General features: G+C 37.9%; 1 protein-coding gene across 1 annotated transcript; it reads right to left on the minus strand.

The window, feature by feature from the left end:
• Window positions 1-805: 805 nt before the first annotated feature.
• slc16a2 (solute carrier family 16 member 2) lies at window positions 806-25,341 on the minus strand. Its single transcript, XM_055177863.2, has 6 exons — window positions 23,985-25,341; window positions 18,347-18,491; window positions 15,717-16,197; window positions 11,585-11,728; window positions 10,639-10,867; window positions 806-7,801 (listed from the first exon to the last, which is right to left on the minus strand). Exons 1-6 carry the CDS (start codon window positions 24,406-24,408, stop codon window positions 7,581-7,583), a joined length of 1,644 nt encoding a protein of 547 aa, XP_055033838.2. The 5' UTR covers window positions 24,409-25,341; the 3' UTR covers window positions 806-7,580.
• Between the last annotated feature and the right edge of the window lie 688 nt (window positions 25,342-26,029).

Raw genomic sequence — 26,029 nt, forward strand, 5'->3', positions numbered from 1 at the left:
TGGTTATAAAAGATCACCAACAGACTGTTATGTTTTTCAAACAATGTCCTTAAAGGTAGTTACTAGGTCAGTAGATGTTTTTGCACGAATTCAAACAAGGGCCAAAACAAATGCCCTTACCCCTCCCACTGCCTATAATTGACTTTGTATATGACAGTGTGTGAGCGCCCCCTGGAGGTTCACTATTATTACAGCAGGCTACACTGGCAGATATTTTTACTTGTTTTAAGCAAAAACCTCTACAATTTTATACTTTATTTTAGTAAACAAGACTTAAAATCTTGAGTCACTTTGCTTACCAAGTAAATGTGTCTCAATTTGAGAATTCTTAGATATTTATAGTGGAAAAGAAGACAAAAATACTGAGTAAGACATTCATTTTTTTGCCATGTGCAGATACAAAACAATAAGTATTTAACTTAAACTATTCTGTTTATTATTCTACAACTTATTTAATGTTTTTTACAGTATCTTTGTCAGCAATGACTTTGAACATGTTAATGCAAGAAGAGTCTTCATAAATCAGGTCAGCAGTGTACTGACCAACCCTGATACCAGACCAGAAACTGTCATCATGACAGCTTTATTTCTATAAAATCAGTGGTTTATTCATTCATATCACAATTAATCAAATGGTTTATAGAAAACCCTATCAGTTGAACATAATGATATAAAAGAGAAAGAAAGATACAGAAACCCAAAACAGAGATTTCCAGACAATTGTGAGATTACAGGTGAACTGGATGATAATGAAACATTTATCAGTTAAAAAAAATCAAGACCAAATATAGTTAAAACATAGCAGTTTGGTATGTATAGTATGTTTATTGGTGGTTGAATACAAAACAACATTACAGGATCAAAAAATATTTTCTACATAAACTCAGAATGACACATTTCTAGCAGCTTAGCTTCAATACTCATTTAAATTGGTGATATTTTACAAGGATAGCATAGAAAACAAGTGCTACGGTTGGGTAAAGAAAAAAAATACAAAAACAGACAGTTTCATTGAGACTGCTGTAATTTACTGACAATTTATGATGGTTTATAACCTTTATAATGTGTTTTTGAAGCCTGTATATGAAGTATATGATGTCACTTTAAGTGAAATGTTGCCATAGTAACATGAGCACCAGGTGAGACCAAGTAAAGGTTTATACAAGAGGTCAAAGTGCCTAAATGCATCATCTGGAGGTTAACTCTGGTTTATGCATACAGTAAGAAATGTACTTTCATGCAAGTACACTTGTAGTAGTTTTGAAAACTGTAAACGGTATAATTGAGAAGTTTTGTGGAAATGTAACTTTGCACTGTTTGCAAGTATTTCGTGTGCAGGCACGTGATCAGAAAAAGAAGAGATCAGACTGAACTATTGATTAAAAAGTCAGAGCCAAGCTAAAGAGACCTTTATAATGTTTGCACAACATTTAAAAAAAATGAAGGTTATTGCACCCTTCATGTAATATAATGTGATACAAGTGCATGAAAAGAAAAACATTTGTTGTGGCTAAAGGCTGATGTGGTGACATCATTTTTAATGATCACGGAGAGTTAATGGTGGATATGTTAAATCTGCAGAGGATCAGGACGGATCAAACCAAAATCTGAGCAAATAATATAGACATAGACACGATCCATAAGCAATTTTGGCTAAAACTGGAATACATATATAAAATGGAAGACTTAAATGACATGAGCAAGTACTCCATGTTCATGACAACAAGAGCACTTGAAATAACTGAGAGGGTAAATCTCTCAAAACTTTGTCATGAACATATTTCACCTCTTTTGGACATGTTAAACTGAGATTTTTGGAGGGATAAGAGGGTATTACTTAACGTCATGATTTTTTTTGGTCAAAATGTAACTTCTTAATCTTGCCTGTAAACTGTGTTTTCTGTAACAGAGATTTTTGAAACCAGCATGAAAGAAAAGTGTCTGTACTCCCTGAGCTTCTGAAAGTCTAAATATAGGGAAAATAAATGCTGTTAATTAAACACACAATCTCTCTCTCTCTCTCTCTGTCTCCATTTTCTTGCCTTTTACAAATATAGAAAACCATACAGTCAAAAATGGCACAAAAAACGCTCAAGATTTTTGATGATAACTATAAGAAAAAAACTAAAGAGCAAAGAATACATGTTTAGTGCTTGCTATCATTAGAAGATAATCACATGCTGTTCAGGTAGATCAGTGGTTCTCAACTCCAGTCCTTGGGCCACTCATCCACTCATCAGGCTCCATCCAGAATGTTTGAAACGTTTCCTTAATTAACACCCTAACAAGCTGATGAAGTGAATCAGGTGTTTTATATATGGAGACATCTCAAATGTTCTGGGAGGGGGTGAGGACTGGAGCCGAGGACCACTGAGGTAGAGGAAAAGCTTGATTCACACTCAATGAATCAGCACAGAAAAATCACAGTCAATGAATCAGTGTAATTTGTAGTAATTCAATGAATTAGTACAGACAAGGAAACAACACAGACAAATCACATTCAATGAATCCACACAAACAAATCACACTTAGGGGTTGTGCACACCAAAACCTTTAAAAGCATCTGAAAACGCCTGGAAAACGCCTGGAGAACGCCGAATGACAGCTGTTTCTCAGCTGACTGCCAGCTTCTTTAGCTGAGCACTTTGGTAGCTGTGATACTTCAGCTGTGAGCCGGTTGGTTGCTGTGGTAATGTCCCGCCCCTCCTCCACTGTGATTGGACGGCCGTGTGAGAACTGACATTGACAAGCGGAGCTCTTTCAACTCTCGACGCTCAGCACCGAGCGTGGAAAAACCGCTAGCTGCTGGCTTATTTGAAAAACGCTGAGCTTCCATTGAAAACAATTGAAAACATGCGCCGGCCGTGGGCGTAAAAGCTTTGGTGTGCACGCCCCCTTAATGAATCAGCACAGCCATATCACACTCAATGAATCAGCACAGACAAATCACACTCAATGAATCAGCACAGACAAAAGCACACTCAATGAATCAGCACAGACAAATCACACTCAATGAATCAGCACAGACAAAAGCCACACTCAATGAATCAGCACAGACAAATCACACTCAATGAATCAGCACAGACAAAAGCACACTCAATGAATCAGCACAACCAATGAATCAGCTCAGACAAAATCACACTCAATGAATCAGCACAGACAAATCACACTCAATGAATCAGCACAGACATAAGCACACTCAATGAATCAGCACAACCAATGAATCAGCACAGACAAATCACACTCAATGAATCAGCAGAGACATATCACACTCAATGAATCAGCACAGACATATCACACTCAATGAATCAGCACAGACAAATCACACTCAATGAATCAGCACAGACAAATCACACTCAATGAATCAGCACAGACATATCACACTCAATGAATCAGCACAGACAAATCACACTCAATGAATCAGCACAGACAAATCACACTCAATGAATCAGCACAGACATATCACACTCAATGAATCAGCACAGACAAATCACACTCAATGAATCAGCACAGACAAATCACACTCAATGAATCAGCACAGACAAATCACACCCAATGAATCTGCACAGACACATCATACTCAATGAATCAATGCAGACAAAATCACACTGAATGAATCAGCACAGACAAAATCACACTCAAAGAATCAGCAAAACCAATGAATCAGCTCAGACAAATCACACTCAATGAATCAGCACAGACAAATCACACTCAATGAATCAGCACAGACAAATCACACCCAATGAATCAGCACAGACACATCATACTCAATGAATCAATACAGACAAAATCACACTGAATGAATCAGCACAGACAAAATCACACTCAATGAATCAGCAAAACCAATGAATCACCACAGACAAATCACACTCAATGAATCAGCACAGACAAATCACACTCAATGAATCAGCACCGACAAATCACACTCAATGAATCAGCACAGACAAAATCACACTCACTGAATCAGCACCGACAAATCACACTCAATGAATCAGCACAGACAAATCACACTCACTGAATCAGCCCCGACAAATCACACTCAATGAATCAGCACAGACAAATCACACTCACTGAATCAGCCCCGACAAATCACACTCAATGAATCACCACAGACAAATCACACTCAATGAATCAGCACAGACAAATCACACTCAATGAATCAGCACCGACAAATCACACTCAATGAATCAGCACAGACAAAATCACACTCACTGAATCAGCCCCGACAAATCACACTCAATGAATCAGCACAGACAAATCACACTCACTGAATCAGCCCCGACAAATCACACTCAATGAATCAGCACAGACAAATCACACTCAATGAATCAGCACCGACAAATCACACTCAATGAATCAGCACAGACAAATCTCGCTCAAGGCAGACAAATCACACTGAATGCACCAGGTTTGGAAGGATGTAAGTATGAAACCAAAGTAGACTTCTGAGGTATTCATGATTTTGTCTTTTTCCAATAAAGACAATCAACTAATCAACCAGGTTATCTATAATTAAAAACAAGCATGTCTAGTCACATTTTTACACAGTACTATAATCTGAAGAGGTGCCTTTTATGGTCTAGTTGGATGAATCTCACAAAACCAGGTCACATTTTACCACAAAATCTAAGTCTTAATGGTCCTAAAATAAATGTAAAATGTGACCTAGACAAGTTTCTATGAGATTCCCTACTTAAACACTAGTGTAAATGCTATGTTTCCCGGTTAGACCTGAAGGACGATGTAGACTGAGGCAGTTTGGTTAAAATCGTAACCATCTCTGTTGTTTTTTGTTTTGTTTTGTTTTATATAAACAGATGACCTAAGACCATGTAATGAGTTTTGAGGCAGAGTATGTACCCGAACCAAGGTCGATTAACTCTAATGGACCGGTCTCCATGACAACACAGACATTGTATGGTGGTTAAAGGGCTTCTGGGAATTGACATACATATAAGTACAGCATTTGTTCCAAATCCTTGTCATCTCACAATTAAGCTTTAAGACAATAACGCACAAATAGTGTTCCTAATGTATACATGTAACAGTTGTTTCCAATAGTTTGACAGTAACATGTTGCCAAGCTGATGACGTAACACACATAATGTCCTGTTTCCTATGATGTCCCATTGATTAACGTCTATTTAGGTTTTGGAACACACTGAATGTAATGCAGAAAAAAGCTGCTGTAACACAAAACATGGTGTTGTTAATGTTCAATACAAAAACATTACGTTAAAACATGACAAAAATGATTCAATTTTCACTTTTCTCACATAATAACTGGTTAATACTCATAATCATGACCCACTTTATGTAATACTACAATGTTATCTTGCTTAAAGCAATCTATTCTTTCTATTTATAAACATTACAGTGTTTCATAGTATCAGTTCATCACACTTTGATTGTCATTCCACTAAAATGCCAGCTGTTTTACAGCATCATAAACAAATGTGAAAGAGCTTTTCTGAGATGCAACAAACACAACCAAACAATAATTTCTTCAAAACAATAAAGAAAACAAATAGTGCTGCGAAACGATTAATCGCAACCAATCGTTTGCAGAATGAAAGTTTTTGTTTATCATATACGTGTGTGTACTGTGTATAATAATTATATATATATATGTAAATATTTTTTAAATATAAACTTGCATGTGTGTGTATTTATATATACATTTTTAACACACAGAAATTTATGATGTAAACAAAAACTTTTATTTTGCATGCAATTAATCATGATTAATCGTTTTGCAGCCCTAAAAAACAGCACACTTATTTTGAAAAAAAAAAACATTTTCCTAGCAAATGTTGTGATTGTGTCATTGAGTGAAGCTCTATTAAATGTTCAGGTCATATTTCCCTTTAAAATGTCCTGGTTAACTCATTCCCCGCCAGCCTTTTTTTAAAAAAGTTGCCCGCCAGCATTTTTTGTGATTTTCACAAAAGTTTCACAAAATGCCTTCCAGGAAAATGTTCTTCTATAAATATATAAACATACAAATATATCAAATGAAGAACAGACCCTCTGCTTTTAAACAAACAAAAGGAGAAAAAAGTTTAATCCTATCTCCATTTTGTTCTCTTATTATTTTCAAAAATACAAAATTTTGAGCAAAACCCGGAAATAATTGCATTTTTGTAAAGGAATTGTGTAGATTCAGAATGATTATCAAAACATACACAAAGTTTAAAATTTGTAAAATAAGTTTTTGCTTCAGTTTTTTATAAATTGGGCAATCTAGTGGATAATAGCGAAATTACAGATTACCATAATAACTCGCCAGGAAAGTGTCATTGGCAGGGAAATGTTTTTCTCTTAATTGACGAGATAAATAGTCAATGGCGGGGAAAGAGTTAAAAAGAAAAAAAAACAGGATTTCTTTTGCATTGTGACATTTTGGTAACAAATATGCGAAACATTATGAGAAAAATATTGAAATTATATAATATATGGACATCATGAGATGAATTTAATGGTTATTATATACTAATTAAAAATGTATGACGATGATTTTCGATTACAATAGTTTGAATTTGACATGAATATAATGTCACGATAAGCAAAACATCTTAGCCCGTTTTCTTTATGCAAATTGAATTGTTTTCGATTAGAAATATGACCAGATATAACAGTCACGTCCTGATGCTCCAGGTGTAGAGAAATACTGATTCATGTCTGGTTCAGCGGTCATGGCACAGTTTGTGAACTGCATAGCTGATTATTATACTGAATTCAGCAAACATAATTACAGCTTTAAAAAAAATGTATAAAATGATTCCTTGTATAGTTTCACAGCTGCGATACGTTGCAAGAAAAACGCGGCTGAGGTTATCAAAGCAGAAAGTGCACAAAGAAAGACGCATTGGTCTCATAAAAGTGTCCATAATATCAAATTCAAGCAGCCTTAGGCTATAGAAGGTTTTTATGGAAATAACCGTCTGAAAACATTAAATGCATTCAAATCAGATTTGCATATCTAGCACAGAATGAATGGAAAGAAAGAAAGAAATATAAAGCCACGTGAAGATCTCTTTTCCTCGGTTATTCGTCTTTTTGCCTTGAAATGCCCACTAATGATTGAAAAAGTATTTTCTGTCCTGAATTTATGAGGTTTTTCACTCCAGAACTCCAGAAATCCCTCTTTGCTTGGAGGAAATCGACAAGCTTAGGTTCTTCTCTGGGTTAACCGGAGGAACGGCAGTGAAGGTGTACGCTTTTAAGTTCTCTGATGGATTAGCAGATCTCCCCAGAATAGAAGAGCATGAGGGAATCTCAAGACTTTGTGTTTAATTCGAGCAAAGCAAAAAGGAAATACGTCACATAAACACAGACCACAGGTGCTGGTGAGATGAATCCCTGCAGAGGGACGGAAAGACAGAGAAGAAAACAGCAGTTCGCCGTGACTCCCATTTCATCCATCAGCTTTCGGGCTGTCCAAAAAGCTGTATTTGGCATTATTTGTATTTCAAAAACATCGGGGACCACATTAATAATCAGGGATGCAAAATCTAATCTAGCCCTCCAAATTACGGACTGTGTATTTCTTCAGGTGTACCTTTGTGTGGCTTTGGGCTTTATATGTGTGTCTCCATGTCTGTGTATCCAGGCAGCATTTCTCCATTCGAGCAGGTCTTTAGCATCTTGTCAAGACTCGGGTTATGCGTCTCTTTGCGCCGTCTCTGCATGCGCTGGTGCACCAGAGGCACAAAAAACATCACGATGCCCCCGACCATCGGCGGAACACCGGCCAAATAAAATGCCACGTGGTAGTTCTTGAAATGGTCGTGGAGAAGGCCTGAGGAGAGGGATGTAGAAGTAAATATATGTGAGACTAAACCACAGCCATTATTAAACTTCTATGAACTTTATTACAGCAGTACATTACGTTACATCAACCGATATAATATACAGCAGCTATCTGACTGTCAGTTAACTAGATCAGCTTAACCTGAAGTGATGTCAGCCGAAAGGAAAATTTAAATGAGAGGCAGAGGAAGATTTACATTTATGCATTTGACAGGTGCTTTTACTCAAAGCAACTTACAGTGCATTCAAGGTATACATTTGTTTTTGCATTGTATTTGTGTCTCCTGGGGATTTAACCCACAACCTTTGTGAAACTACAGAAACACTTATTTAATTGATAAAAGGTGAAATACTTTATTTTAAGAATTAAACAAATTCAATAAAACGTAGGCATAAGAAAAAATCGGATCTCGGTAAGTTTTTTTGTGTTTACACATGTGCATCGATACCCAATCTGTGTCAGATGTGAGCACTAAATCCGATTTTTGTGACAGTGTAAATGCAGCCTAATGTTGCGTTTACACCAACCGCGGCAGAGGCGTGAAGCGCGAGTGATTTCAATGTTAAGTCAATGTGCAGACGTGTTGATGCGCGTCAGGAGGTCCCGCAGCGCAGAAGAGGCGTTCGGCGCGGAGCGGAAGACGCGTTTTGAGCGTTGTGCACGGTACCAGCAAATGGTGCTTTTGTGCATTTTGCGGTTTACGCGAATTTGCGGCTGACGCCCCGAGTTGAAAGATTTGAACTTTGGCGGAATTTCGCGCCGCGTTAACCAATCAGGAGCCTGCCTGCTGCTGTGGTGGCAGCCCCGCCCGGAGTCACTCACTCAACCAAGGCTTGATATTGTCTGTACGCAGTCACCCGGAGCTATACGACACAAGTTCTTATTTCTATAGAGGAGACAGGAAAAAAGGACCTCGCTTGAAAGAGTGTCATTAAGGACTTTGGGCAACCTGGTAAGTTGTAATACACACTTCACTTTTAAGTCACGTGACGTTTATCGACCCTATTTTCCCCCTATAGTAAGGTTACCAAATACAAACAGGTAACTCTCTTGATAAATGCACAATCAACATCAGTCATCTCGCAAACAGACACTCGCACAGCAGTTGCCCCTCCCACAAGAAGCGGATTTTGCCTCGGATGCGCTTCAAATGGTTGCTTTTTCCGCGCGTCTACTCCGCTCTACACGCGCGAATGCATTCAAAGTGTTAAAGCGGCAAACTAGGCACGGTAGACGTGATTTTGACGCCCAAAACGCATTTGGTGTAAATTCAGCATTAGTTTCTTCTGCACTGCAAAAAAAAGGTCTTAGTTTGCCTTATTTTACAAATAAATATAAATATGTAAAAAAAAACATCGATTTGAAATATTCTGTATTTACTTGAAAAGCAAAAAAAAACTAAGCAATTAAGTCTTGTTCGCCGAAAAAAAAAAGATGAAAATCAAATGAGTTTATTCTTAAAGTGACACTCCACTTTTTTTTGAAAATATGCTAATTTTCCAGCTTCCCTAGAGTTAAACATTTGATTTTTACCATTTTGGAATCCATTTCCGGGTCCGGCGCTACCACCCCCAGCATAGCCCAGCACAATCCACTGAATCCGATCAGACCACTAGCATTGCGCCAAACAATCTCCAAAGAGTTTCGATCTTTTTCCCACCCAAAACTTGACTCCTCTGTAGTTACATCGTGTACTACGACCGACAGAAAATTAAAAGTTGTGATTTTCTAGGCAGATATGGACTATACTCTCATTCTGGTGTAATAATCAAGGACTTTGCTGCTGTAACATGACTGCAGCAGGCCCAATGGTATTACGCTGTGCCCGAAAATAGTCCCTTGCTCTTGAAAGTTACCAAGGGGACTATTTTCAGGCACTGCGTAATATTATTGCGCCTCCTGCAGCCATGTTACGGCAGCAAAGTGTCAAGATTTTAGCGACGTCCAGCGTCCAGCTTTTTAGAACGCATAGAGAAGCTACGATAGCCACCACATGACAAACATGTCATTGCCTGAGACAATCTAGTGAAGAAACGCCTATAGAGTAGTTTATCCATTTAGGGCTTCCTTCTAAAATTTACACAGTGCACCTTTAATATCTTAGGTCATTTTGCTTATCTGTAAAAGTATCTCGATTTAAGAGTTTTTCGATATTTCTGTTGGAAATGAAGACAAAAACTAAGTAAAAGATTAATTTATTGCAGTGTGTGTACATCGTGTTCATCTTCAAATGGTCTCGATTTCAAAACGTCACTCCAGAAGAATATCAATGAGGCTTAGAGCCTGAAACACCTCTCAAGCAAAACAACTAAATGACCCCTTTAGACTTTGAAGACAGGCTGGGGTGAGACGCATGCCAGGCTCCTATATGAAAGACAAATGGCCATTCGCTTAAATATACATTTAGGAGTCAGATCACGTTTCCAAATTTGTACAACATAAACATGTCACAGCCAATCCAAACCAAGTTGTAAGTCTCCTGCAGTGAAGGCGACGCTTTCAAAATATACTATAAATGATGCTTTAAATTCACGGATGAGGGCTCGGCCATCCGGACCCAGAGGCCTAAGAACCAATGCCAGTATTTTACAAATGAACCCTGAGACCGGGTGAGTTAACTGCACATAAACACTAAATAAATCTTACCTATGGGTCACCTTTGCATACAAACTCTTTCAATTCTAGCAATTCTAAATTTGGCTGCAGGCAGAATATCCTAAAAATTGCAGCAAGCAAAGCTGTAAACCTTTAAATGTAAACCATACCAAATGGGACTGCTCAGTTGCATGCATGCACACTGTCTGAAGAGTGCTGTTGGTACTCACCTGCAATAGGTGGTCCTGCTGTCATTGGTATGGCCATTAGACCGAGTAGATAACCGATGGCTTGAGATGCCTGCATGGGCCCTACCAACTCAAAGGCGATGGGAGCCATAATAGTGATGAAACAGCCATCACAAAGCCCCATGATTACAAGAACCACAACCAGACCTTCAATCGCTGTACACTTAGGTATCAGCATGGACATCACACCCAGGATTATGAATGAGGCCACCTACAAACACGACATGGAGAAAATGCAGACTTACATCCAAAGTCCCATCATAAGTTCATTGTGCAAATCCTGCCTAGTGCACCTTTAAAGGAAAACACCACCGTTTTTCAACACTTCACTATGTTCTTACCTCAACCCAGAGGAATTAATACATACTTCTCTTTCCCCATCGTGTGCACCTAATCTTTGTACAGCGCTTTGTGAATGTGTTAGCATTTAGCCTAGCCCCATTCATTCCTATGGCTCCAAACAAAAGTTTTATTTTGTGCCACCATACTTACTCGTGTAACTACTTGTGTAACAGTCTTTAAATAGGGAAAACATGGAAGTGTTTGGTGGCTTCTAAATTCATCTATGTTTGGTTCCTAGGAATGAATGGGGCTAGACTAAATGCTAAAACATTCACGTACAAAGATTAAAAGTGCACGAATTGATAAAAGATAGGTATGTATAAATTAGTCTAAGTTGATGTAAGAACATTGTAAAATATTGAAAAACTGTGGTGTTTTCCTTTAACCGATGCTGGTGCATTTCATGAAAGACTTCCAAATGATGGCTGAAAAAGATTGTATGTCTATGCATGAATTATACAGAGATTGAATCCATTTATTCATCTGCTGTGGTGGTTATTGTTATAAGGCACTGTTTTATAACATAACATCCAATGAAAGCCTCAGATTTATGATTCTCTTGTATAAACACTGACTATTTCTGTACCTGCATGTAGATTTTCTTTACTCCGGGTATGAGGTCTCCAATCTTTCCGAAAAGTAGTCGGCCGACCCCAGACGAAGCTCCGATACATACGAGCAGAATCCACTCTTTCTGAGTTTCTCCAAACTGCTCCTTTACAAATTTAATCTGCCAAAGTAAAAGAATCCATCAGATGATTCACATACACGTGCAAAACATACCATAGCATAAAATCAAACTTTCCTTGTATCACATACAAAGACACATTTTTTTTTTACATACAGATGACCTAAAAAAACCCACAAAAGGGTTCTCATGTGGCCGTCGCCTTCAGAAAAACACTTGTGCGCGGCCCTGATCAATGACGGCATTAATGTGGCTGTGGTGGGAACGCAGGAAAGTGGACTATAAGCTAATTCTTTCCGTATGTTGACACCCTTTGTCTAAGAAAGTGAGAGGAGGAGGACGTGGGGTTAAAATAGAAAATACTTAAAAAAATGTTTCCTGACTCTAAAGATCACAAGCCTGGGGATTAGATGTCTATTGAAAACAATATGAATGAGAAAACCATATAGGGTCACATCAAAACCTGTGAGATTACACATATAGGGTTAACAGGTAGGAAAGGCTTTTCTGTTCCACCACATTCAGAGGCAGAACTGTGAGTTCCACACACATACGTACAACAAAAGCCGGGACAAGATGTTTACTTCTGGTCAAAAGCCTGAAAAAACAAAACTGTAAGTGGAAAAGTGAGATTGAGGCGAGGAAGGGGTCTCGATCATAAACGTTATACCTACGCCCCCGAAACACACAAACACACATACACATCCACTACCTCACAGCTAACCAAATAAACAATTGCATCAAACACACACCAACATACAACAATAACAATGCACATGAAGTTATTCCAAAACACACACACACAAAAAACACACCAACATTTCAACATACGACAATAACGGTGCACATTCCAAAACACACACACCAACATTTTAAAATATGACAACAACAGTGCACATTCCAAAACACACACACATACATACATACTTTTAGTATCCGGACATAACATCTGACTAAAGCTTTGTTGTTTTTTACTGTTAGGCAACATGCTGAAAAATGCAGCATTAAGTTAAAACAGCCTGGTTTTGCAAGTCTATTGCAACTCTACAGGAAAATTAGCTTTGTTAAGTTTTATGTATATAATATCATATATTTTATTTTGTATATATTGGCCTCTACTAGTTTGAAAAGTGCTCTAATAATACATTTGAATTGAACTGAAAGATTAAAACTTTTAAAATATTTCAAACTTAGCAGGGCTATTGCCCTTCATGTTCTCACATAGGATCACACTTCTGCTGCTGTCTTTCTCATTAAAGGTGTCGAGAGACAGCGAGATATAAAGTTATAGTAGTTGAAGTAAATACATTTTTGTCTGAATTTCCCACACAATGAGCAAGAAACCTGAAGCAATTATTAAAATTGTTCGTTGTTAAAATTCAACAAAATCCTGGCTGTCATCTGTACAGTGTTGGCTGGTCAACATGGGGCACCGCCCCCTTAAAGTTGGCAAGGGAGGAAAGCTACTTTAACATGTTACCAAAAAGTTAAATATATAGTGCATATCAATGCGAAATAAAATCATTTAGTTGTACTATTTTAGTGTTAGTCATCTTATTATTTATTAAAAAAATCAAAACCGAGTTCTTTGTGTGTGTGTCATATGTGTGTGTGTTACTGGGGTGCCACCCAAACAAATGTGTAATGGTGCGTTTACACCCACCGCGGTAGAGGCGTGAAGCGCGAGTGATTTCAATGTTAAGTCAATGTGAAGACGCGTTGATGCGTGTCAGGAGGTGCCGCGGCGCGAATTGAGCGTTGTGCACGCGAATGGTGCTTTTGTGCATTTTGCGGTTCACGCGAATTTGCGGCTGACGCCCGAGTTGAAAAATTTGAACTTTGGCGGAATTTCGCACCGTGTTAACCAATCAGGAGCCTGCTTGCTGCTGTGGTGGCAGCCCCGCCCGGAGTCACTCATTCAACCAACTCTTGATATTGTCCGTAAGCAGTCAACCGGAGCTATATGACACAAGTTCTTATTTCTATAGAGGAGACAGGAATAAAAAGGACCTCGCTTGGAAGAGTGTCAGTGAGGACATTGGGCAACCTGGTAAGTTGTACATACACATTTCACTTTTGAGTCACGTGACGCGCCGTTTATTTCCCCCCTATAGTAAGGTTACCAAATACAAACTGGTAACTCTCGATAAATGCACAATCAGTCATCTTGCAAACAGACAACCGCAAAGCACTTGCCCCTCCCACAAGAAGCGGAGTTTGCCTCTGATGCGCGTCAAATGCTTGCTTTTTCCGCGCGTCTACTCCGCTCTACACACGCGAATGCATCCAAATTGTTCAAGCGGCAAACCACGCCCGGTAGACGCGATTTTGACGCCTGAAACGCGGTTGGTGTAAACTCAGCATAAGTAGGTCAGTAAACTGAGCTCTAATTGGCTGGTTTCAGATCTGGCCTGGGGCACAGCACTGTGCGCCCCAAACCCTCCCAATTTTGTTGTTAGCAAATCAATATTGTTTTTATGTTTTTGAACACATGTAATTGGATCGTTCTCAAAGTCTCATAACCGCATTGCAGATTGATAGTAACTAAGAGTTACAGTGCTTATCAGTGGAAGCAATCTCGAGATGATAGGAACATTTTATTTATACAAAATTACCCTTTAGAAGGCGTTCAGTTGAAGAATAAATAAAATGTTAAGAAGCTTGGAACAAATCGACCAATGGAGTTGGCTAGCTGGATGCGATGTAAGTCATGCCTTTTATTGTTTTCCCTTTTTGCTGTTTTAAAGTCTAAATGCTTGATAGATTGCGCAAAAATTTGTGGCGCGTTAGAGCTGGCTTTGCGTGGACATAATGTGAGCAAGAGCTTGGATAATCCCAGTATATTCCATGACTTGGTCGACTTTGTTGCTTATGGAGTTTAAAAGCGCACTCCGAGAATGCCACTGTATTTAAGGAAACTTCAAGAACTGTGCAGAACAAGCTGTTGATTAAAAATTTAACAATTCTATTGCACCCCCAAAATTTTTAGCACCACTGCATCAGTATGAGCTTTTCGTGTAACAAACGTTTCTTGACCTGTTGACTCTATTTACAGTCTATTTACTTCCCGCGAACAGGAAGGCTTAAGCAAGGACAGACATCTTCAGAGCCTATGCTGACATGATGACACACAAACTGAGTTAAAGTTAATAATTCATCAACTGAAGGTGTGGACTCATCACCACATTAAAAATGTGAGCTCATGGAAGCCTAAAGCTTTATTTATTCATGATCTCAAACAGACTGAGTACTGACCTTTCAACACCGCTTTAAACACATCTGGCATTATAAATCTGATCTGTTTTTGGTCTTTTTTCCTTCATTACATATTCTTCAATCTGTCCCATATGACAAAAAATAAATTCCTCTGGCCAAAAATATTTTTTACAGTGTAAAAATACATTTTATTAACAGTAAAGTTAATTTTATAAAGTATATTTTTGCAATTAAAAATATATTTAATTATAACCTGGGTTTGGGTGTTAGAGGCTCAAGTCTTGACTTTAATACTGATACACAATAAAACAATTCACAGTCCAGTTAAAATATAAAAAATAAAGCTAAAACTTTATTTTACATGCTTACTTGGATTATAAACAATATAAACCCAAATACTGTCATAAATACCATAAACAGAATTAGGATCAAAGTGGGAGAATATGAAGGAGAGTGGGATGATATGGTTAGATAAGACCGTCATTATTTAATTTTATTGTACTAAATTTAATAAGATGACATTCTGACACCATTCATAACTTCAACCAACAGCACTGTATTATTCTTGGATATCCAGAACGTTCTACCATTACAGGAAATATATGGGTCTTAAAAGATCCATCAGGGATTATAATTCAATCCAAAATGTGAGGGCTTTCAGTCAAATGTGTAGAAAGTGAGAAGTTAATTCATAACCGTCAACCCTTCCGTTTTTCTCAGGATTCAACATTCTATCCCGCTATCATTCTGTTTTAATATTTTAATCTTTCTGTAAAAAAATCCCACTGTGACATTACAAAAGATCCAAACTCACCAGGTGTACGTACGGCACAAAGTATCCCAGGACAGCCGTGGCGACGCCGAATGCCCACAGCCGATAGGCCAGCACTCTGAACACTCGTACGTTAAAGTACTTTTTCATTTTCATCAGGGCCCTTTGCCACCTGCTCATCGACTCTGAGCCGGACGCTGTGCCTCCTTCCATCCCCATCCCTGACATCGGACACACCCCGCTTGGCATGAGTGGACGGAAGGTAAGAGCCAGCAGCGTTTGAACCAGCATAAAGAGACTGAGGGTCTGGAAGGTTCTGGAGAGGCCCAGCGGTCCCACCACTTTCTCGAGCAGCACGGGAAGACCCATGGAGAAGAGGCTGCTGCATGCAGTCACGACGCCATTGGCCAGCCCCAGACGTTTTCGGAAATAATGCCCCAGTATCACCAGAGACGGCTGAAACGCAAATGAGGATCCACAGCCGAACAGTATTCCATATGTGAAGTATCGAAGAGCCAGCGTGCTGAGAAGATGAGGAGAACATAAATGAGTATAAAATCGTGTTTATTTATATAGAGACAGAAAAGAGGCTCATTCATTTCCTTTAAATGTAACAAATTTATGTAGGAAGTTACATTTTACATTTAGTTTAATGTGCCTTAGTTTTTTGCTTACATCATATTAAAGACATGTGGTTAGTGAAAGTCCTAAGACACATGTTTGAGTTGTCTCAACTGAAAATAACTTTCACAGACAGATCTTAAAATATATTCCAGTGCCATTGATTTGTCTCAATATACACACTAGTAGGGTTGCAAAGCGGTAAATGTTTGTTAAATTTCTGGAAACTTTTCATGGGAACTTCTGGTCAATTTTGGAAATATTTCAAATTGTAAACTTAACGGGAATTTATTGGAATTATTTGGAAATGTACACTGTAAAAAAATCTGTAGAAATTGTTGCTGGGTTGCCGGTAACTTACCGTAGATTTAAATTTATGTTTTTTTGCTTGCAATATTTTGTTCAAAGTTAAATTAACATTAAACATTTACAAGTCTTTGACTTTACAGAGTAAAACTAAAAAAACAGCATCAAGCAAAAGATTTTGGGAAACAAAATCTGAAGCAAAAAAAACAGAAAAAGGTTGTTAATGATTTCTGGTTCCCAGAATGCTTTGCATGAGGCTGTTATTGTATAGTTTTATAAAGACTTGTTAATATTAAAAAAATTATTTTACTTTGTACAAACTCATGCCAGTAAATAACATAAATTTAAATCTACGGGAAAATTACCGGCAACCCAGCTGCAATAACATTGTCATTTATACGGATTTTTTTTTCAGTGTATACAAACTATATCAAATACAAACATAAATAAATATTTAGTTTGATTATAAGCAGACATGCATGCAAGGTAATACAAATTTTAAAATTGACTTTAAAAAAAGAAAAAATTACCCCACACAAATAGTGTGCATTGTTACAAAATATTTTGGTAACACTTCATTTTACGGTGTCTTTGTTACACATGCTGCATCTAATTATTATAGTAATAACAGTTAATTATGCATAATTACATGCAACTAACCCTAAACCAAACCCTATTCCTAACCCCAACCCTATAGTACAAGTACATGTTGTTAATGATTATTACTTACTACTTAAATGTATAATTACACTGTAACAGTGACACTGTAAAATAAAGTGTGACCAATATTTTTATTTTAAATAAATAGTTCTTTGTTTTTAATACATTTTTAAAGGTTTTATTCATCAATCCTGATTCTTGCGCTCATCAAACCTGCATTTATTTGAACAAAAATCCTTCAGAAATCATTCCAGTCACAAGCAGTGTGCATGTGACTGAGAAATGTGCAGGGTAGAAATTCAACTGAAATTGCATTAAATCTTATTGTTTTAAACAAAATTACACTGCAAGATTTTTTAAACTACATTTAAATACCCTGTTATAGGCAAATCTGGATTTTTTTTCAAATTCCCAGTTAATTCCGATATATTCCCATTAATTCCCATGGAAAGCTTCCAGCCTTGAAAATACCGGAACCCTACACACCAGTAATGTCTTTTTGTAAGTCATGTTTATAAAACATGTTAATTTAACTAAGGCTCAGCCCAGGCTTTAGCTAAGTGAAAACAGGCCATAGTGAATTGTGCCTGTGTGGGGGCCAAATTTCCCCAAAAATGGTAATAGTCTTGACCTTGTGTAAGGACATGTTATGGTAAGGAAATCATAGTAAATGATGTTAATTTGAAAGTAACAATAGTTTGTACAGTATAAAAGTCATTACATGGATGAAAAGTCCCCATAAAACATGGAAACATGTTGTTAAGTATTTCATCACTCTAAGCTCAGCAGGAACATGGTTTTTCAATCTTTTGTATCAACAAAAGAGTGTTTTCATCCTAAAAAACAGCGCTTTGTCCAGAAAGGGAATTAACTGAGCACTGTGTGTGAGACAAAACACACAATGAATGAAAAATGGATTAAATTATTATAAAAATGTGCTGATTTGTGTCCTGATTTGCACCATGTTAGCAGAGCATTATTTTTTCTTTGAAAGGCAGTCAGTTTCCCTTTTATCTACACAAGTATTAAAAACGCCATGTCGATCATTATTTAAAAGTGAAATGTCGATCAATAAAGGTGTTTACTTTGCGAATGAGCTGGCGAGCAGACCAAGGAAAGCCACGAATGCTCCACAGACAGCCGTCTTCCGACAGCCAAAATGATCAGTAAACATACTGACCACAGGAGAGCAGAAAAATATCATTCCCATCGCCAGAGCTCCGACCCACGCTGGAGAGAGAGAGAGAGAGAGAGAGAGAGAGAGAGAGAGAGAGAGAGAGAGAGAGAGAGAGAGAGAGAGAGAGAGAGAGAGAGAGATCATTAATGAGCAGCATTCATTAACTATACTTTTACATATTCTGAAGAAAACATGAGCTGTGTTTGCTCATCCAAAGGTGCCAGCACAATGCTATAGGGTGATGTGGATGCTTATCACACTGCAAAAAATGATTTTCAAGAAAAAAATTAGTAGTATTTTTGTCTTGTTTTCAGTAAAAATATCTAAAAATTCTTAAATTAAGATGCTTTTTCTTAATGAGCAAAACAACCCACGAAAATAAGTCTAGTTTTTAGATTTAAAATATCAAATTTAAGTGATTTTGTGCACAAAACAAGCAAAAAAATCTGCCAATGGGGTAAGCAAATTTTTCTTGAATTTTTTCTCGAGTTTAGTGTTTAAGAAAAATGTTGGCAGATTTTTTTGCTTACCCCATTGGCAGATTTTTTTTGCTTGTTTTATGCACAAAATCACTTAAATTTGATATTTTAAATCTAAAAACTAGACTTATTTTCGTGGGTTGTTTTGCTCATTAAGAAAAAGCATCTTAATTTAAGAATTTTTAGATTTTTTTTACTAAAAACAAGACTAAGTTTAAAATACTAAGACAAATACTAAGAATTTTTTTTCTTAAAAATATTTTTTTGCAGTGCAGGGGTTTGCTATGTGATTTCTAAGGTGTTTTGATGGGTTTTTGCATGTATATGCAGTTTTCACACAAACCATCATTTTAGCATTAAATAACGACTGTCAGGGTTTACAAAAGACGCGTAGTGGATAATTAGCGCTGAAAAGGTGTGGTCTAGTTAATTTATATTAAATACACCGGTTTGAGTATTAACACAGCTTTAAATATCAAAGCAATAACAGAGATGCTGGAGTCTACAAACACCACAACATCACAATAACAAAACAGCTACAAAAAGATTCATTATTCTAAACAAACTTAATTGATGCATGTGGACACACAAGCATACACGCGCAAACACAAATAAATGATATTTACACAAAAATACGTGCCCACATCCACATTATTCTGCCAAGAGACATGAATGTGTATCATCTCTGTTTCCCAAGCACTGGCTGGTTATAATCAATGTCACGCTCAAACAAACACATACTGGATGTTTTCCATGGATCAAAGGTGGTTTAATGTCTGCATGATACGTCTGAAGTCTAAGTGTGCTGGTTCAATATTTGACATTAATCTGTGTGTGTGTCTAATCCTGGCTGAAGTTGAGTGAAACTTCCAGAGAGGAAGCCGTGGAGTAACAAACCCATCAAATGATGTTTACATTATATTTTGTTTAAGTCCACAGGGTCAAAGTTTAAACGAGGCGCCAGTGGCTCCGGCAGCTAAACCTTCATGAGATGTATGCTATCCACAGGTTTCACAGGGAGAATTCTGTTTGTTGCTTTTTCACTTTAAAGCAAATTACTGATCGTTCTGTGAAGTTCCCGTGGAAGTACATGTTGGGAACTTCAGAACAATGCCAAAAGTTTATATTTTGGAATAGTGTGTTCTGAAAGGGCCAAGATCTAAAGGCCATCCACAACAATGCATCTTTTTATGGTCTTACTAGTTAATAAAACGTACAGTGGCATATTTATACTATGTTATAACTTATGGGGTAGGTCCTGTGTATAATGCAACAATTTATTACAGTCCTGTTTTCATGCAGTTACTATGGACAACTTCAATGGGTTTAAAGATACGGAGTACAAAAAATGGCACAACAGTAATGTTTGTTATTAGTTATTATCATATACAGTATACATACACTATATGTACCGGTCATTAACTTACACTTGCCTGTATGTACTACACACTTACCATGTACATCCAATTTTTAAGTACAGTAGTGTTTGTCATTAATTATTATATATGTACACTATAAGTACTTGTCAGTAACCCACACTTGCCTGTAAGTACTAAATATTTATTTTATACATTCATTTGTATGTACAGAAGTGTTTCTTGTTAGTTACAGTATATACACAATATAAGTATGTGTCTGGTATTACTCACTTATCTAGTTACATAATAACTCCCCAAGTATGTGCCACTGGTAAGTACAGCAATGATACCATTTAATTACCATGCAGATTACCAAAAGTAAGTACCACACATTTGTCCGTAAGTACAACATATTTACCATATATGTACAAGGTAAGTAAATGTCCTGTAAAATAAAGTGCAGCATTTTTATTTGAGGATCATATTCCACAAAATCTCTGATTATTATAATCCTTAATCCTGGAAAATTCTGAAAATGATCCCAATGGACCCAGCTGCTACACTAAAAAATAACAATGAAAAAGAAGAGCGAGCGAACAAGCGAGCGAGCGAGAGAGAGAAAGAGAGAGAGTGAGAGAGAGTGTGTGATGTCACTTCATATAACCCTCGCACGACCCATGCTGACAACAGAAATGAGTTTCGGTAAACACATAGTTCTCTTCTCTCACTCTATGACTGATTTTATAAGCAAAGATTTGATTTGTTAACATTTTTGTCAAGATGAACAATAGTTCACTTGCTCAAAAAAATAAAAAAAATAAATTAACAAATGAAATACAAACCTGCCCAACAAAGATCAAAAACCTTTTCAAATCCTCTTCATATCACAACTTCAGTGCATGAAATCTGTGTATTTCATAGCATCACCATATGTTTTCCATCTCCATTCCTCCTATAAACAGGGTCTACTCTCCATGCTCTCTCACTGGCTTTTTTCTCTGTATATTTCTTTTGTTTAGTCCATAAAGATTTTAAACAAATGCTTCAGTACATAAACAAAGCTGCTCTGACATTATTCACCACATTATAAACTTTCTCCCCTCTTGTGCCAAATCACAGAATCATACAGTAATTCTCTGTAATGAGACTTCTTATGTTGTAGTGTTTTATATGAGAGACAGCGGCACAGCTAGACATCCAGAACAGAAAGAAAGAACGAAAGAACTGTGTGTGGAAGAGAGAGAGAGAGAGAGAGAGAGAGAGAGAGAGAGAGAGAGAGTGAGAGAGAGAGAGAGAGTGAGAGAGAGAGAGAGAGTGAGAGACTAGGGAAACAAGTGACCCAATAAAACTGACAGATGCTGTTTGACAGATAGTGAATAACACTCAACCGCCTGAAGAAATGGATCTCTCTTTCTTCCTCTCTCTCTCTCTCTCTCTCTCTCTCTCTCTCTCTCTCTCTCTCTCGTATTTTACCCCAAAATCAAAACATAGAATCAATTAGTTACATTTTGTTTAAAGAAACAAAGCCAAGTTAGGAACTTCAAACCATTTTTTATATGACATCATTTTTATGCCAGTTAAGAGGACCCTCATCCCCAAATTGAAAAGCATGATTTCTATATTGCTGATGAGAAATATCTTCAATTCACTATTTAAATCCTCCTGGGTCATTGAGATGCAGAGTTGAGATCCAAAAACTAAAACCAGAAGAACATCACTATGCTGAAACACTTGCTTTCATAGCACCTGAGAGATTGGGCAGAAATCCAGCCATGTGCTTAAAAATGTGCTGCTCAGCGCTGTGAAGAATGTCACCAAACAATCTGATCGAAGTTCAGTCAACAATAATAATCGTGTCACATTTCCTAAAGATGAAGGGGAATTCTTTTCATATTTGCCCTCCAGGCCTTGCATTAAATGGCAAAGCTCCGGCCACAGACTATTGCAGCACAGCAGAGATTTTGTGCACTCAGTTGTGTGTGTTTGTATTTTTATTATGTGTGTACACAATATTAGGCAGGTGGTCATAATGTTATGGCTGATCGGTGTGGTATCAACCTATATATATATACACAAAATGTTTGGATTAAAGTTTGTCTTTATAAAGGCAGGCATAACCATGTGAGCACTGGACACGCCCCTTTAAGCCCTGCATGTTTTTACACTACTGCAAGTCCTTCATAAACCAATCAAATCCTCTTTTATGAGGCCAGATTGGCCCATTTCAGCAGGGTCACTACACAAAGATGTGTGTGTGAGAGAGATGATGCACATTTGACAGAGAGAAAGATTTGAAAGAGAGACCACCATATAAATATATGTAAATAGGACATTTTGTATTTTTCCTTTCAAGTGTTTATTTGTTATGTGAAAGCCCCCTATTTTTTTGCAAACACTGTAAACCTTAAGAGATTACTTTGATGTGTAAATGTGGTATTTAAAAGAGCTTTCCTATTATTGGCACAGTTACACATGGCTCTTCTGCTAAATGGAGTGTGTAAATCACAACTAAATGTGTTTTGTCAGTTCCCTTTATGTGCATTTCTAAAGTCCAACCCTGCTTTCAACACTTGCCAAAAACAGAAATGTATCTACTATATTTATTTGTAATTATTATTAATCATTAGTCTATATGATTATTATTTCAAAAGAAGACCGTAATCTCAATCTGACAAGAGAGTAAAGTGCTGTGGAAAGCACAGACCAAACTTCCCCCAAATGATTTAGATGGTGCAGTAAAAAAACATGCTTGTTTGACACACTTACAATACTACATCAAACAAAAAGTTGTAAAGCCGAACAGCCAATTGGGAGTCTGAACATTAAAACTAACTGAGCTCTTAGCGAACATGCAGGACAGATGGTGATTTCCTGCACGCCGAGAGGCCTGTGAGACTATTAGCATGTGGACTGGGTTTGTGCTGGCAGTGAATCAGAGAGGTTGTCGGGGACATTCGGTGGTTCGGGGGGTTCATGAAACTGGAACTTAAAGTGAGTTTGAAGGACTCTGTTTTCTATCTGTTATTATCTAAATGTGCAGTGAAAGTTCACACAGTCCAGTGTGGTCAGACGGTCAAATCTTCTCAACCCACATGTTTGCCATGAAACAGGCAATTCAGCAAAACATCCAAGGTTATGGAGAAATTTCCACCCAAAAATTAGCAGCACTTACAGTATTACTACAGTATAATTACAGTATTACTGTGGCTATAGCATCATCAGCAAAGTTTACAGTGACCGACCACATTATGTGAAATACAAAGAAAATCAGCAATGTTTTTTTTTTTGTTAATAATGAATATGTTTCTTGTCAGTATTATTATTGTTATTTTTATCAGTTATTTTTACATAATCAAATCCAAAACCTTCACAAACAAACTACTGTGGCACCAAAAAGTATTGTATAAAACTTTGCATTGCAAAATGCCAAAATAACAAGCCAAATGAAATGAAAGCTTTTCCCACAAAATCATGTCTCGTAGAAAAAACTAGGTGTCATACACTGACTGTAGTAATACTGTATTTGACAGACCCAATTAGTCGTTTACTATCTAAAATAGAAGCAGGTGGTATTGATGTATATACTGTTTATTAACACCTATTGATTGTTGGGTGCAGACAGCAGATTTGGGCATCTGTCACCAGACTTATGTGACATCTGCACCCTTTAAGTATCTTGGGATCAATGTGCCTGACATCGTATACTCACCCACTTTAAACTGGGACAACTGGGACGTATGATCCGTATGAAGCGTGGAATTCTCGTGCTCATTCGCCAACATCGCGTGCAGAATACCAAACGAGTTCTGTATGCCAAATATCGAGCCGTTGCACCAGGTTGCTGCGAACACCACGACCCATCCGAACCCTCCCTCGGGCGGATTAAACCCGCGTCCCGGTTGCGCGCCGGGCGGCGTCGCCGGACGCTTGTCAGGGCAGTCGGTCTGTATCAGCTGAACCGTGCTGTCCTCCGGGACAATTTTATGCTCCGATTCCTCATATTCCTCTTTGTTCTCTGGGTTTTGCATTGTTGCAGAGGAAGAGGGCAGGACGGCGTGTCCCGTCTCTTGTACCTCCGGAACAGGGGTCCCGCTGCCTCCTTCTACAGTTTTATCATTGCTTTCTGGGTGCATCCTTTTTAAAGTGGATGCAAATGTCTTACTTCCAAAAATAAACAAACTATTTTATCATATGCGCGCGAGCAGATGAAAAATGAAAAATGTCTGTTAGAGTTTTCAGCGATCTTAAACTTCAAGCCAACTAAACACCAAACAATCTTTGACGCGCGTGGACGGAGCTTTGCGCGGATGATCAGTCATAATCCGATCGATAAAACCCAAATCCTGTTACAAGAGATCACTCTTCTTGATAAAGCGACGCGACACCGAGCAAATGACCGGTCTGGACCGTCGATGGCGCTTCAGGTCGTGTCCACATCTCTTTATCTGGAGCAGAACGCGCACCGACTCCTCCTATATCATTTGTTGAATATTTACGACAGATCCCCGTGCACTGCCCCGCTCACTGCTGCTGCCGATGCCACAATGTAACAACACTGCTCATTCTGTAACACTGTAACACGAGCTCACCCCACGTGTGTTACAATGCGACCATGTTCGTTCTGAGAAACAATGCACAATTTCCAGTAAACAATCTCATCTGAACACTGAACCGCCTCCTCGAGGGCCCGCCGAGGGAAAGGATTTAAAATTCCACCGGCGCAGGATTACGGAAAGAAACGAAAACCGGAGATTCTCCACCCCCTATCTCACCATTCCGCATCCCGTATGGCAATTGGCTAAAACCAAGGAAGCGCGCCGGGAACGGTAGCCTACAAGTGACGTGAGAGTTTTTTGAAAAGCCGAAATGCATCCAGTTCGGTGATTGTTGCCCGGTTGTTTGAAGAGGCAAGTGCGCGGATCATCGATTTTAGGAACAAATCAGACCGGTCCGGTTTGTAGAGTTTTCAAGCATCGTCGTCTTGGTCGTTTGTCAGAACCACGCGGAGTGTTCGGTGAAAAGCAACGGACTGAGAAACCGTTCATATAGATGCGTATAGCTCGTGTTTGGGTAGCCATGACAGGTTATTATGGTATGGAGGGGAGGATCCGTGACGCGCTTTCCTGTACAGTATGCCTACCTCCAATATCTAACATATACGCATACCTTCATAGGCTACAGTGTTGTGCATGTGCAAATGTGATGTCCAACATTGGGAAATTGGCGTTTGTTTTGCTTCATATTTGAACATTTTATAAATGCTTTAAGAGGAGTTTAAGGAAGCTTGGCAAAAAAGACACAACAGACACAAGCCCAGGAGAATTGCAATCATAAACATGAGAGGATCAACTAAATATTAATAACTGATAAAAAAATAGTATTTCAGTGTGTGCTTTGTTTCCTGTGAGCCTTTCATTGCATGTTTTATGCATTTTCTTTGTATATTAGAATAAAACCCATATTCCCTGACACTGTTTTGCCCTTTTTACGCAGTCAAATAAAAAAACATAATCCAACCTCACCTAAGATGACTTTCCTCGACCCTAGAAATCTATTTTATAGTCTTTTGTACAAATCTGGACATCACTTTTGGCCACTGTGTTTCTGAGTGTGATGTCTTCGTGCAGAATAAGCGCCAACCACATCGAAAATAGAGACTGTAGAAAAGCATGTTTAATAGTACAAAATTTAGATTATTTTACGTTGTATGTATTTAGATTGAAATAAACCGACTTATTTAGAGTCTAATCGTTA

The sequence above is a fragment of the Misgurnus anguillicaudatus genome, chromosome 16 (genome assembly GCF_027580225.2).
Source record: "Misgurnus anguillicaudatus chromosome 16, ASM2758022v2, whole genome shotgun sequence".
Lineage (NCBI taxonomy): Eukaryota > Metazoa > Chordata > Actinopteri > Cypriniformes > Cobitidae > Misgurnus > Misgurnus anguillicaudatus.

Bases quoted from the DNA above. Each gene is read 5' to 3' on its own strand.
- slc16a2 (XM_055177863.2), bottom strand. From the start codon at position 24,408: ATGCACCCAGAAAGCAATGATAAAACTGTAGAAGGAGGCAGCGGGACC. The intron at 18,492-23,984 runs GTGAGTATACGA...CTCTCTCTCCAG, and splicing joins GTTGTCCCAGTTTAAAGTGG to CGTGGGTCGGAGCTCTGGCG. The intron at 16,198-18,346 runs GTAAACACCTTT...TCATCTTCTCAG, and splicing joins CTCGCCAGCTCATTCGCAAA to CACGCTGGCTCTTCGATACT.